This window comes from Narcine bancroftii, chromosome 1 (genome assembly GCF_036971445.1).
Source record: "Narcine bancroftii isolate sNarBan1 chromosome 1, sNarBan1.hap1, whole genome shotgun sequence".
NCBI classification, from domain to species: Eukaryota; Metazoa; Chordata; class Chondrichthyes; order Torpediniformes; family Narcinidae; genus Narcine; species Narcine bancroftii.
This window is the reverse complement of record NC_091469.1, coordinates 465,452,615-465,467,796: the sequence shown is the minus strand read 5'-3', so window position 1 is coordinate 465,467,796 and position 15,182 is coordinate 465,452,615. Positions and strand designations below refer to the sequence as shown.

The following is a 15,182-nucleotide window of genomic DNA, read 5'->3' as shown; positions in this document are numbered from 1 at the left end:
GTCAGCACACTTTCCACCACACCTCTGTAGAAATTTTCCAGGGTTTCTGATGCCATACCAAACCTCCTAAAAAGTAGAGTCATTGATGTGCTTTCTTCATGATCCCATTGGTGTGCTAGATCCAGGAAAGATCCTCCGAGATGGTGAATTACAAAAAAAAAGATGCTCACTCTCTCCACTTCTGATCCCCTATTGATCACTGTATAATGGTCAATGTTCACCTCTGGCTTTCCTTTCCTGAAGTCAACAATCAGCTCCTTGGTTTTGGTGGCATTGAGTGCAAGGTTGTTGTTGGTGCACCATTTGGCCAAGTTTTCAATCTTCCTCCTGTATGCTGACTCATCACCTTTCTTTATACAACCCACTAGCAGCGACTTTGAGATCTCTTCTTTCTTTGGCTTGGCTTCGCGGACGAAGATTTATGGAGGGGGTAAAAGTCCACGTCAGCTGCAGGCTCGTTTGTGGCTGACAAGTCCGATGCGGGACAGGCAGACATGGTTGCAGCGGTTGCAAGGGAAAATTGGTTGGTTGGGGTTGGGTGTTGGGTTTTTCCTCCTTTGTCTTTTGTCAGTGAGGTGGGCTCTGCGGTCTTCTTCAAAGGAGGTTGCCGCCCACCGAACTGTGAGGCGCCAAGATGCACAGTTTGAGGCGATATCAGCCCACTGGCGATGGTCAATGTGACAGGCACCAAGAGATTTCTTTAAGCAGTCCTTGTACCTTTTCTTTGGTGCACCTCTGTCACGGTGGCCAGTGGAGAGCTCGCCATATAACACGATCTTGGGAAGGCGATGGTCCTCCATTCTGGAGACGTGACCCACCCAGCACAGCTGGATCTTCAGCAGCGTGGACTCGATGCTGTCGACCTCTGCCATCTCGAGTACTTCGACGTTAGGGATGAAAGCGCTCCAATGGATGTTGAGGATGGAGCGGAGACATCGCTGGTGGAAGTGTTCTAGGAGACGTAGGTGATGCCGGTAGAGGACCCATGATTCGGAGCCGAACAGGAGTGTGGGTATGACAACGGCTCTGTATACGCTTATCTTTGTGAGGTTTTTCAGTTGGTTGCTTTTCCAGACTCTTTTGTGTAGTCTTCCAAAGGCGCTATTTGCCTTGGCGAGTCTGTTGTCTATCTCATTGTCGATCCTTGCATCTGATGAAATGGTGCAGCCGAGATAGGTAAACTATTGCAACATTGGAGGTGTAGCATCATAGTTAATCCATGGGATGAACCAGGGGAACAATTAGAAACGAGTGGAGCTTGACTGTTATCACACATCTGGTTAGTGATGTTCTGAGTTTGGGTTATGGAACTGATGTTTGGCAAGTATCTGGAAACACCATGAAGGGATGAAGAAGGTGGAATGGACAGCAATGTGAGGTGTGAACACAAAAGGATATTGAGATATCATTAACCTGCACTGCCTCATTCATGCATGCTGGGTAGAAACCAAACTGAAGGCTTTTTAACAGGGAGAATGGGGAGATAATCATCAGGACGTACTGTAACACCTGGTAAATGTTGGGTAACTGTGAGAAACCTGGGAATTATAGACCAGGCCTGATGGCTAGGGATGGCCACGACAGTATGGTGGGTGGGGGGGGGGGGGGGGGCAAAAAACACCACAGGGCAATGCCTGCGGATGCCCCTCCTTGGTGTTGACCCTGTTCCAAAGTGGATGGCCTTGTGTTTACCAACATTGTACTCTATCTGCCACATCCTCCCCCACTCACCTAACCTATCTCCTGGCCGACTCTCCACATCCTCTGCCCATTTGCTTTTTCTCTTAGTTTGGTGTCAGTAGCAAGCTTAGATACTGTATATTTGGTGTCCCCCAACTCCCCTTCTAAATTATTAATGTTTATCATGAACAGTTGTGGACCTAGTAAAGGAATTCAGATGAATTTTAATTCAGACAAGTGCAAAGTTAAGCTTTTTAGAAAGTTAAACTTGAACAGGATTTTTACATTCAACAACTGGACCCTTGAGATAGTTGTAGAACAGAGGAAGCAAGGGATAGAAGTGCATAGTTTCTTGAAACTGGTGATTCAGGTGGGGTAATTGCCCACCATTGAGAACATCTATCAGGAATGCTGTCTAGTCAGGGCGAACGGGAACAATAGTACATGCAATTTGGGCATGTGAGAAAGTGGAAAAGTTTTGGGAAGATCTAAATCAGATATTAAATAAAATCACAAAAAGCATCATACCAAAAAATCCAGAGATCTTTCTTCTAAGTAATATAAGAAGTAAAGAACTTGGACTCGATTTGGATGGAGCACAAAAAAGATTTATTATGATAGCCTTAGCTGTGGCAAAAAAATGTATTATGTCAACCTGGAAATTAGAAGATAGCCTGAGAATACAGCAATGATACATTGAATAAATATATTCTATTGGAAAACATATATAATTTAAAAAATAACATCACAGTATTCAAACAAATTTGGGAACCGTACATGGAACACAACAGAGAAGTCCTACCACGGACCTCCACCACCTAAAATGACAGAAGGAGAAGACGAGATGAACTGACCCAGTATGTAAAAGAAGAAGACACAAATTTCTTGTTTATTTTAATTGTGTGATGACATTGTTTAATGGGTTTAATGTATCATATATGTTGAACGTTGAGTGGGTGGGGAGGGGGGGTGAAGGAGGGAGGGAAGGGAGGGGGGAAAAGGGGAGAAAATGACACTGTGTATATTCAAGAGGGAAATGTTTGTGTGTATTTTGGACAGTATGGTTCAGAGTGTGAAAAATAAAAAAAAAATTAAAAAAAGAGGCATCACACCCAAACTATGGACTTTTTAACTCTTCTCCCATTCAATAGGCTCTACAGAAGCCTTTGCTCTCGAAACACAAGGCTCAGGAAGATTCCCCCCCCACCCACTGAGGCTGTGATCCTGCTGAACCTTTAATCACGGCGCTGAGTGGTACTGCACTCACATTGTACTGTCAGTACTTTTATAATTGACTGAATGCACATGTTTTTATTTGCATGTAGTTATTTGTATATAGCACTTTTAAAAAATTTCTGGTTGAATGCTAATCGTCTCATTGGCTTTGTATTTTACAGGCACAAAGACAGTAAAGTTGAATCCAATCTAATTTAAGATGGAGAAGAGGGTGTTTGGCATGCTTGTTTTTATTAATCAGGGAATTGAATGTACAAGAGTTAGGACATCATGTTACAACTGAACAATAGGCAGGTGACACTACACAAAGTCATGTGTGTACTTCTGGTTGTCTAGTCAAAGAAAAGATGGTATTAATCTGCAAAGTGTTCAGAAAAGAATCACAAGATGTCATCTGGATTTGCGAACCTAAGTTTTTAGGAGAATAAATCCACAACGCTGGAGAAACTCAGCCGATCAAACCGTGTACTTTATATAGCAAAGATAAAGATACACAATCAACATTTTGGCCTTGAGCCCTTCATCAAGGTATGACAAAATGAGGGCAGGCATCTGAACAAAATGGTGGGGGGGAAGGGCAGGGGGAGGAACACAGTCCCACAGACAGGAGCTAATAGGTAGCTAAGGAAGGGGGGGGCACACTAGCAAGCAAGGGGTTGGGGTGGGGGTGGTGGAGTGACTCTGTGCATGGAAAGGGAAGGTGGTGGAGAGCTGGAGGAAGGAAGATGAAGGGAATGGGAAGGGAGGGAGAACAGTGAGAAGGCTAGCAGGACCCAGAGGAGTCAATGTTAATACCATCTGGTTGGAGAATGCCAAGACAGAAATTCAGTATTTCTCCTCCAATTTACAGGTAGTCATGGTTGGACAGTACATGAGACCATGGACAGACGTATCAGCATGGGAGTGGGATGCATATTTGATGTGATTGGCAACTGGGAGATCCCTATTACTGATACAGACAGAATGAAGGTGCTCAGCAAAGCAATCTCCAAGTCTGCATCCAGTCTCTCCGATGTAGAGAAGGCCACAACTGGAGGACCAGATGCAGTAGATGACTCCCACGGATACACAAGAGAAATGCTGCTTCACATGAAAGGACTGTTTGGGGCCCCGAATGGTGGTGATGGAGAAGGTGTGGATGCATGTGTGGTAATTAATGGAGCCATAGGGGAAGGTGCCAAGGGGGTGAATAATGGGAAGGAATGAGTGGAGGAGGGAGTCACAGAGGGGCTATGGAAGGCAGATAGGGAAGGAGAGGGGAACATATGTTTGGTGGTGGGATCATAATGTAGGAGGTGGAAATTATGGAGGTTAATGTGTTGGACATGAGGGATGGTGGGCGGTAGGCGAAGACAAGGGAATACTGAGTTTGTTACATCTGGGGGCAGAAGGGGCTAGGGCAGATGAGCAGGAATTGGAGGAGATGCGGGGGAGGGGTGAGTTGATAGTGGTGGAAGAGGGATGACCTGGAATGGAAGACCTCATCTTGGGAACAAATATGACAGAGAAATTGAGAGAAAGGAATGGAATCCTTGAATAAAATATAAGGAGAAACTGGATAGGCTGGGACTTTTGTTTTCCTTCAGCATAGGGTGCTAAGGGATGACCTTACAGAGGTTCTAAAGTCATTCGTAGCATAACTAAGATGGGTAGGAAAACTTGAAACCAGAGATAATTGATTTAATAGAACATTGAACATTACAGTGCAGTAAAGGACATTTGGCCCACAATGTTATGCCAGCCTATATAAACCTACTCAACAGTTTAAACCTTCCTTACTTCACACCCATAACCCTCCATTTTTCTTGCATCCATGTGTCTGCCTAAGAGTCTTTTATATGTCTTCAATGTATTAGAGTGCAAGGACCTGCAGAGCATAGTGAAGTCACCATAAAAGATCACTGGGGGCTTTCTTCCTACCATGAAGGACATCTACTACACTCAATACAGGCAAAAGGCAATAAACATTGTGAAGAACTCCACACACCCCTCATGTAAACTGTTCTCCCTTCTGCCATCTGGTAGGAGGTACTGCAGCACTCGGGCCCTTTTGTCCAGATTAGACAACACCTTTTACCCCCATGCCATCAGACTCCTGAATTCCCAGAATATAGGTGGATAGGGTACTGTGGACTTTTACTGTATATGTCTTAATATTTCAACGTGCTTAACTTCTTTTATTACATTATTTTCTCTATGATCTGGAGAAACACTATCTTGTTTTTACCATGTGAGCATGGTATGAACAATAAATAGGGGTGACATGACTTGACTTGATACATCAGCCTCCACCACCGCACATTGACAAGGCATTCCAGGCACCCGCCACTCTCTATGTAAAAAATTTACCCCTGACCTCCCTCCCCTCAACTTTCTTCTCCTTATCTTATGCAGATGTCTTGTGGCATTTGCCACTGTCGCCCCGGGAAAAAGGTGCTGGATATCCATCAATGTAAGCGGGGAAATACTGAAAGGAGATCCGATGCAAAGCATTTTAACACAGAGGGAGGTGGGTATGTGTGAAAGTGGGAGGGGCAGTTACAATGACAATGTTTAAATGATATTTAGGCAGGTACATGACCTCTGCCATCTCGAGTACTTCGACGTTGGTGATGAAGTCGCTCCAATGAATGTTGAGGATGGAGCGGAGACAACGCTGGTGGAAGCGTTCTAGGAGCCGTAGGTGATGCCGGTAGAGGACCCATGATTCGGAGCCGAACAGGAGTGTGGGTATGAAAACGGCTCTGCATACGCTAATCTTTGTACTCGAGATGGCAGAGGCCGACAGCATCGAATCCACACTGCTGAAGATCCAACTGCGCTGGGTAGGTCACGTCTCCAGAATGGAGGACCATCGCCTTCCCAAGATCGTGTTATATGGCGAGCTCTCCACTGGCCACCGAGACAGAGGTGCACCAAAGAAGAGATACAAGGACTGCCTAAAGAAATCTCTTGGTGCCTGCCACATTGACCACCGCCAGTGGGCTGATATCGCCTCAAACCGTGCATCTTGGCGCCTCACAGTTCGGCAGGCAGTAACCTCTTTTGAAGAAGACCGCAGAGCCCACCTCACTGACAAAAGACAAAGGAGGAAAAACCCAACACCCAACCCCAACCAACCAATTTTTCCTTGCAACCGCTGCAACCGTGTCTGCCTGTCCCGCATCGGACTTGTCAGCCACAAACGAACCTGCAGCTGATGTGGACATTACCCCTCCATAAATCTTCGTCCACGAAGCCAAGCCAAAGGAAGGAGGTACATGGATAGGGAAAGGTTGAGAGAGATGAAGGCAAATGTGACTCGCTCAAGTCGGCAACTTGACTGGCATAGGCATTGAGTTTCTGTGACTCTATAATAACTCAATTATTCCAGTTGCACATCTACAATCTTTCGATGAGAATCGAATCTAATTAAACTTTATTTTTATCAGAACTGTTGTAGTGGATCTGGATGGTTTTCTGCAATTAGCATAAATTAATCTGAGCAAGACAATCTTCCAGCTACTTATGTCTGTTAACTAGACTTCAATGAGTAATGATTTACAGTCAATTAATAACACATTACATCACTTTTACTATTAAATAGCAGAAGATAGTTTTTTTAATGATACTTTTCTGCAAATTTATCACGGCCATAGCTGCCATTTCAAATTTCTTAATCGAAAGGAATACAAAGGTGAGGGCATTTGGCTCCTGAATATTGCCAATGCATCGAGAAACTGAATAATTCATGCAAATATGAAAATTCCATGTGGAGAGGCCTTGGTGGATAATAGAGACACGGTGTATGTTTGTTAGTGACTCTCATTCTTCCCATGGAATTGATTGATTTTATTACTGAATATTTTCTGCTGGCTATAAAGAATCAATGATGATGTGTGTTATATTCATTCCATCTTTTTATACCATTAATGTTTATCCATTGACCCATTGAATATTGTCTCCTGTCTGTTTCCTTCCTTCACTTTGTTGTTCCTGCCAAGCTAATGGTTTTCTATAAATTTCTTCCTTTTTTTCTGTAAGTGAAAGGAATAACTTGTATGATATATAAATGTTCCATTTGCAGAGATGGTTTATTTGACTTGATGCAAAAGAAACAGGCTTCCTGATGTGATAAGGAAAAGAACAGATCTGAGATGGCAGAGGGAAGGAGAACTTCCCTAGTGATATTCAACATTACACGCAGGCATAAATATTGACCACTGGCAGTCCTCACACATACATGGTTTCATGCTCCAGAATCCTGAACATGTAACCAACGGATGAACCTCAGGAGCACCACCAAAAAGTCAATTTCTCCTTTGGAGCCATCGACAGTCAAGGTAATATGCAATTTTGAAACTGCTCAAAACTTTTGACCAAAGATGTTGATTACCTTACTAATTTTACAGCACGGAAGTAGGCCATTTTGGCCCACGAGCCAGTTTGGCCTAGTTTACACCCCATTAACCTACACCCCGATACGTTTTTTTTGTGGAAGGAAGCTGTGTATGCCTTTCATACTGTGAAACTCAACTTGCTGCTTGTGGTATGGGCTTTTGTTGGAGGAAGAATTAGAAAAGAAATATTTTATCATGCCTGAAACAAGAAAGTCTGCAGATGCTGTGATTATAGTTAATGTACAAAAGAGCTGCAGAAGCTCAGCAGGGTAAATAGGAGGCAAATATATAGAACCTTTTTGGGCCTGAGCTCTTCACAAAGCGACCTGGCTCCCCCGATCAATTCTCAACTTTTCTCTCCTGCCCTCCTTTCTATATTCACCAAAGGCCTCTTGGCTGTTGGCCTGTGCTCCTCCCCCTTGCCCCATCTTTCCTCCTCTCCACACCTTCAGCCTCCTTCTGCTTCTTGCCCTTGATGAGGGGCTCAGGCCCGAAACGTTGGTTATATATGGACCTATTCTATGGACACTGCAAGACTTGCTGAATTTCTCCAGCATTTTTTGGGTATTATCTTCATTATGCCTTTCACTTTTTGCTGATGAGCAATGACTGAAAAGTGAACTGTCATTTTCAAATTTCTTAAAATGCCTTATCTTTTCTGTGTGATTTTGTTGTGAGGGTAAGTAACAATGTCTGATTTGTGAACAATTCAAGTGATGGCTCAACATAACTGAACCCCTCCTTCAGGATTGAGGATGTATGCGGGCAAAGGTGTCTTGACTAGAATGCCAACTTGGTTAGCATAGATGAGTGGGGTCAAAGGGGCAATTCTGAGTTGTATGACAATGACGATGACTCTAAGAGGGCTTATTTCCATTCAGATTTTTTGGGGCTGACTGACTCATGAGGCTAAAGGTGAAAGCCAAATTTTCTTCCACTTTCGAGTACGGCGTCTCTCAAGAAGTGGGTAGTTTGTGAGGCGGTTTCTCACAGCTAGGATGACTGCATTATAAAGCATGATCATTCTTAACTCAAGTTCTGAGTATTTGAATTCTAATGTACAGTAGAACCTCTATGTGTTTTACGGCAAAGACTCGATATAGTCACAATATCTGAGAGGCATAGATAAGGTAAACAGCCAGTGCCTTTTGCCCAGGTGGGAGTAGCAAATATCAGAGGTCATTTGTACAACGTGAAGGGAGGAGAGTTCAGGGAAGACATCAGGGGTAAGTTTTTTTACACAGAAAGTTGTGGGTGCCAGGAATGCATTTCCAGGGGTGATGGTAGAAGCTGAAACATTAGGGACATTTAAGCGACTATTAGACAGACACATGGGTGAAGGAAAAATAGAAGGTTATGAGGTAGGAAGGGCTTAGTGTTTTTTTATAGGAATATAGATGTCAGCACAACCATGAGGGCCGAAGGCCCTGTACTCTGCTGTGGTGTTCCATGTTTTATGTTCTAATTCTCTTTGTTTACTTCCTGATTTAAAATAATTTTTGTTTATTCAGGAGCCAAGCGGACATGATACTTGTGTGATGCTGAATGACCAGAACTAGTCACAGTCAATATTTGGCTGAATGGCGCCAAATAACAGACCTCAAAGTGTACTGATCTCATAGAAATAAGTGGCCATGTGATCCTTTATATTAACAATGAGTTTACTATCCTATCCATTGTAAAATGTACATATGTACTGAAATTCTGATTTGCTGCAGTTGCAGGCACTTGGAAAAAAAACAATTACTTGCTGAATACTAACTGTAAAAATAATAAAATCAATACACAATTAAAAAATATGGCTACTAAATATTCACAGTTTAGTGCAAATTAAAAAGTGACATTTTTGCAACCAGGGTGGATGGGTTTTTATGATATGATGGCTGCCTTCTTGAGGCAGTACCTCACATTGATATATTTAATGGATGGGACTGAGGTGTTCGTCGAAAGAACCAAAGACTTGTTGATCCAAACCAAGGCTTTTATTAACTAAAAGACTGGAGCATATCACAAGTAGGTCGACCAGTCCAGAATGACCTGGTCTGGCTAGGAGCAATCCTTTAAGACCTGCCAGTAGGTGTGGCTACACTCTCAGTCAATCACAGTCATCCTACACTACCATCTGTACATATACACACTGGTGATAGAATCTGTACTATCAAACCCTGTATTACCCCCGGAGTCTTCTCTATCACTGGAGTGTCGAATTCAGATTTCTGATTTATTGTCAGAGTACATACATGACATCACATACATGCCTGAGATCCCCAAACCAGTCTGCAAGGGTTTTCTCCAGTGCTCCGGTTTCCTCCCACGCTTCAAAGCATTCCAGGGGTATAGATTAAAGGGGAGTAAATTGGGAGGCACGGACTTGTGGGTTGATGGCCTGATACCATGCTGTATGTTCAAATTTAAATTTAATTTAATTTCCATGATGCACCTGTGGTGTTGAGCAACAGCTGAAAAAGCAATGAGATAATGAAGTTTAGAACTTCTCCAGTATTACATCATCTCCTCAATATTTGGAAGAAGATCCATGTAGAAAGAAATAAAACAAATTATCAATTACCAAAACTAATACTGACGCAAAATAAGCTACTCCCTTTTACAATAGACAACCTTTCCTTTAGAGAATGGGAAAAAAAAGGGATTAAAAGAATAGAAAATTGTTTTTCAGGAAATAGATTCTTATCCTTTGAACAAATGAAAGATAAGTACAATATAACTCAAGATACAGCGCTGGCATATTACCAATTGAGATCCTACTTGAAGGATAAATTAGGAAGCAGTTTGAGTTTGCTAGAGGGAAGTAACCTTGAATATGTGATTACAGATACAATGTTAATCAAAAGATTTATAACAAATATGTATATTAAACTGCAAGAAAAGGAGAATGAGGAAACAAATGGTAAAACTAAACAAAAATGGGAACAAGATTTAAATATAAAGATAAAAAAGGAAACATGGGAGAAATTATGTTCTGGAACGATGAGAAATACAATAAATACGAGGCTGCGTATGATACAATATAATTGGTTACACAGACTATACATTACACCGCAAAAGTTAAATAAATGGGACCCAACAGTATCTCATAGATGTTTTCGATGTAAAAAAGAAATGGGAACAACAATTCATGCAATCTGGACATGTGAGAGAGTAGAAAAATTTTGGGATGATCTCAATCAGATATTAAATAAAATAACAGAAAACAATATACCAAAGAATCCAGAGATCTTTCTCCTAAGTAACATAAAAAACAAAGAATTTGGAATTGATTTGGAGGATGCACAAAAAAGATTTGTTAAGATAGCCCTAGCCGTAGCAAAAAAATGTATTATGTCAACCTGGAAATTGGAAGATAATTTGAAAATACAACAATGGTATATAGAAATGAATAAATGTATTCCATTAGAAAAAATAACATATAGTTTAAGAAATAATATTGAAATATTCGAACAAGTATGGGAGCCTTACATTAAATACAATAGCGAAAACCTACCGGGGACAAACATTACCTAAGTTGATGGAAGGAGAAGGAAAGAAAAGAATGGACTCTGTAGAATTTCTGGTGTATTTTTGTTGAATGACAACATTGTCTGACTGAATTAATGCAACCTAGATTGTATACCTAAAATGGATGAGAGGGGGGGGGGGGGTGGGGGGAAGAAAAAGTCACTGTAAATGTGTGAAAAAGAAAAAGTGTATATCATGGCTAATGTGATTTATGGTATGAAAAATAAAAATAAAAAAAAATTAAAAAAAAAAGATAATGAAGTTGCAAAGAGGCTTCAGGAGGATCTGATTTCAATGAGTCAAGTTTATTGTTATCTGATTGCACAAGTACAACTTGATAAAATAACGTTCTCTGGTCCTCAGTGCAAATTGTGCTGGCTCACAGCCAGACACAGACACAGACAAACAATGCATATGCAGGACAAGTATTCATATCTATAAATAAATGTTGTTTCATGAATATGAGAGTATCAGATGGTTAATTTTTAAAATATATATTTTTTATTTTTTATTTTTATATCATAAAACATTAATTAAGACATATTCATACAAATATTATACAATTAAGTAAACCCAACCTCCCACATCCACTCCACTAACACCCTCCCTCCTCCCCCTTCCAACTACAAAGAAGGAAGGAGATAATCACTTAAAGACAACAATAATCAACTTTTTAGCTGTGGAAACCGAGATGTCCACTGGAGCAGGTTGAGAGATTAAATCTTCAAACCAAGAATTTTTAAATATGGGCTCCATACTTTTACAAAAAAATGTTATTTATCTCTCAAATTATACGTTATCTTTTCTAAAGGAATACAGGATTTCATGCCATCTTTGCATTTCTAAACCTAAATCAGATTTCCAAGTAATAGACAAACATTTTTTTTCGAAAAGGCCAAAGTTAAACGTAAAAATTCAATTTGATACATAATCAGTCTCAGTCCTAAAGCAATCAACTTAACGTCCCTTAATAAAAACAACATTGGATCAAATGGTAGACTCACTTTTAATACTTCATATGGTTAATTTGACCAGTTCCTTTCATTACTCAGCATTCTCGCTGCCCGTGGGAATGAATTGGTAACATGGTGGCAGATGGAGCATAATGTGTAAAAGTGCGAGGTTATCAACTTCAGTAGAAAAATCAGAATTGAAAAAAAACAGAGAAGGCCCTGTGAATTCATGTATACATCTTTGAATTCAACAGGCATCTAGGGGTACAGAGTGCAGGAGTAAATATGTCTTCCAATAATTATATAGGGTGTTCATGAAAAAAGGATGCACTTCTTTTTGAAAAAGGAGTCACTGGACAGGCACCTGGAATGACAGGTCTGCTAAATAAGGAGAGATTGAGTAAAATCAGTTCTCCATTCATTAGAGATTACAAAAATGAGAGGCTATTTAATTGAACATTCACAATTCTTAAAGGACTCAACAAGGTAGATAAAAGGTGAGTCTAGAAATAATGTTCACAGTCACAAAAGGAAAGGACAGGCCATTTAGGAGTGAAATTCGGAGAAATTCTGTCATTCAAAGGATGGTGGATCCTTGGAATTATTAACCCCAGAATGTTTTCAAACTCAGCTATAAATTTAATTCAAAACAGAGATCTGAACAGAGACAGACATGTAAATATGCATGGCATAGTAGATACAGTTCTAGTGCAGGCAAATAAACTTAGATTGAAAAAAACCCTGCATGGTCAGGGTAGGCCCAACATAATCCTAGACTCCATACCTTTAAAAGTGTACTAGATGTTATAAAAATCAAGAGATACATGGATAGGGCAAAAAAGTGATGTTGATTGAGGTGGAAGATCAGGTATGAACTTTATCTTGGCGACTTTATGGGCCTCTCTCAAATTTTTTTTCTCATTTTATGATTTAGAGCGGTTCTATGATATCACACTATGATTTAATGGCCATTACAGAAATGTAATTGCAGGGTGGAGAGGACTGGGAATTAAACATCCAATGGTATTAGGCCATATGGAAGGATAGGCAGAAATGTAAGGGAGATAGGGTAGGACTCTTAGTTAAGGATGAGATCAGACCAATAGATAAAAGATCTAAGAAACAAAATGTTGAATCCATCTGGGTAGAGATTAGGAATAATAAACGGGAAAAAAAATCACTGGTGGGAGTTGTCTACAGGCAACCTAATAATAACATTACAGTGTAACAGTCAATAAACCAAGGAATATCAGAGGCATGTAAAGATGGAACAGCAGTTATCATGGGGGACTTTAGACTGGATAAATCAGGTTGGTTGAAGCAACTTTGAGGAGGACTTCATAGAATACAATCTTGATAGACTTCTTGAACAGCATATTACTAATCCTTCAAGCGAAAATGCGATCTTGGATCTGATTCTGTGCAATGAGACTGATGAAATTACCAGCCTTGTAGTTTGGGTTCCTCTTGGAAAAAGTGATCACAGTATGATTAAGTTTCTCATGGAGAATACAATAGTTTGGTCTAAAACCAGTGCAATTTGCATAGACAAGGGAAACAACAAGGGGATGAGGGAGGAGTTGGCCAGGGTAGACTGGGAACGCAGGCTACATGGAAGGACGGTTGAGGAACAAAGGAAGACTTTTGAAGAGATTTTTCATGGTGCGCAGCAAAAGTACATTCCAATTAAAAACCAGGAGAGTAAGGGTGGGAGTGGCCAGCCTAGGGGATAGCGAAGCAAATAAAAGAAGCTCATATATACCAAGTCACCAAGAGCAGTAGAAAAAAGCAACAAAGAACCATGAAATCTGCAATAAAGAGAGGGAAGGTAGACTATGAAAAATATAGCACAAAATTTAAAAATGGTCGCTAAAATGTTTATAAATACATAAAACATGAAAGGGTGGCAAAATCGAAGTTTGGTCCCTTGGAGAATGAGAAGGGGAAATTGATGTTAGGTAATAAGGAAATGAGTGAGGCTTTGAATGACCATTTTGTGGCAGTCTTCACAGTGGAGGGCACATCTCCCATGCCAATCACAAATGTTGTGGATGTGATGGAAGGCGAGGATCTGGATGTAATAGTTATCTCTAAAGAGGTAGTACTGAGAAAACTTGAGGGTCTAAAGATAGACAAGTCCTATGGTCCTGATGCAATGCAATCAGGGTACTGACAGAAATGGCAGAAGTTATAGCCGAGGCTTTGGTGATAGTTTACCAAACATTCTTTGGGGTCTGGGCAGGTCCTGGCAGATTGGAAGACAGAAAATGTCATACCACTATTCAAAAAAGAATGCAGGCAAAACACAGGGAACTCTTGGCCAGTTGGCACATCATCTGTAGTTGGAAAATGGTTGAAGCTATCATTAAAAAAGAAATGGATCCATCAGACATGTAGCATGGATTCAGCAAAGGGTGAATCCTGTTTGACAAACTTACTGGAGTTCTTTGAGGATGTCTTGTGCATGCTAGATAGAGTGGAGCAGATAGACATTATTTACCAGGATTTTCAGAAGCTGTTCCATAAGATTTTACATAGAAGACATAAAAGGATGCATAGAGTTGGGGGGGGGGGGTGGTGGGGTGTGGGTGGGTGATGGATTAGTATAGATAGAGGATTGGTTAAAATGGATGTTTTTCTGGTTGGCAATCGGTGATGAGTGGGGCACCATAGTGCTGGGCCTGTAATTGCTCATAACATACATTAATGATCTGGAAGAGAGGACAGAGTACAATGTATATAAATTTTCTGGTGACACTAAAATGAATATCTGCAACATTCCAGCAATCTCTTCTCTCACTTTTGGTCATAACCTGGGGTACATCGAGGCCATACTGATTACTTTCTAATGAGTCTGAGAAGATTTGGCATGTTGTCAGATACTCTTAACAAACTTCTACAGGAGCTCTTTGGAAAACATACTGACTAGGTTGCATCGCAGTCCAGTTTGACCACTCAGTCACCCAAGAACACAGAAGAATATAATGGTAGAAAACATAGGAAGGTCCATCACAGGGCTCTGACCTCCCAGCCATTGCAGGATATGAGGCGCTGCCTCAAGAAGACAGCCAACATCATTAATGACTCTCACCACCCTGGTCATAATCACTTCTCACAGCTATCCTCAGGCAGAAGGTACAAAAGCCTGAAAACCAAAATCTCTAGGTTCAAAACATATTGTTTTTCAACAGCTATGAGGGTCTTGAACATCCCCGCTGCACGCTCATCACAGAACTGTTCCAACAGCTCAAAAGGACTTTCTGTACTATTCCCAAATCACATTTTTGTGATGGGATTATTGTGAATATATATTATTGATCTTACATATTTATTGTCTCTTTTAATACAATTCTCTTAATTACTATTAGCTTTTCTTTACTTGTACCTGGTTGGCTGTGGCAAGTAAGGAATTCAGCAC

At 40.8% G+C, this 15,182-nt stretch overlaps 1 protein-coding gene across 1 annotated transcript in view; it reads right to left on the bottom strand.

Annotated features, from left to right (window-relative positions):
• Nucleotides 1–15,182, bottom strand: part of adarb2 (adenosine deaminase RNA specific B2 (inactive)) — an 837,813-nt gene that overhangs the window by 639,200 nt on the left and 183,431 nt on the right. Inside the window, 1 exon segment of the mRNA XM_069914681.1 lies at nt 11,549–11,561. Within this exon segment, the coding sequence (XP_069770782.1) occupies nt 11,549–11,561 (13 nt within the window).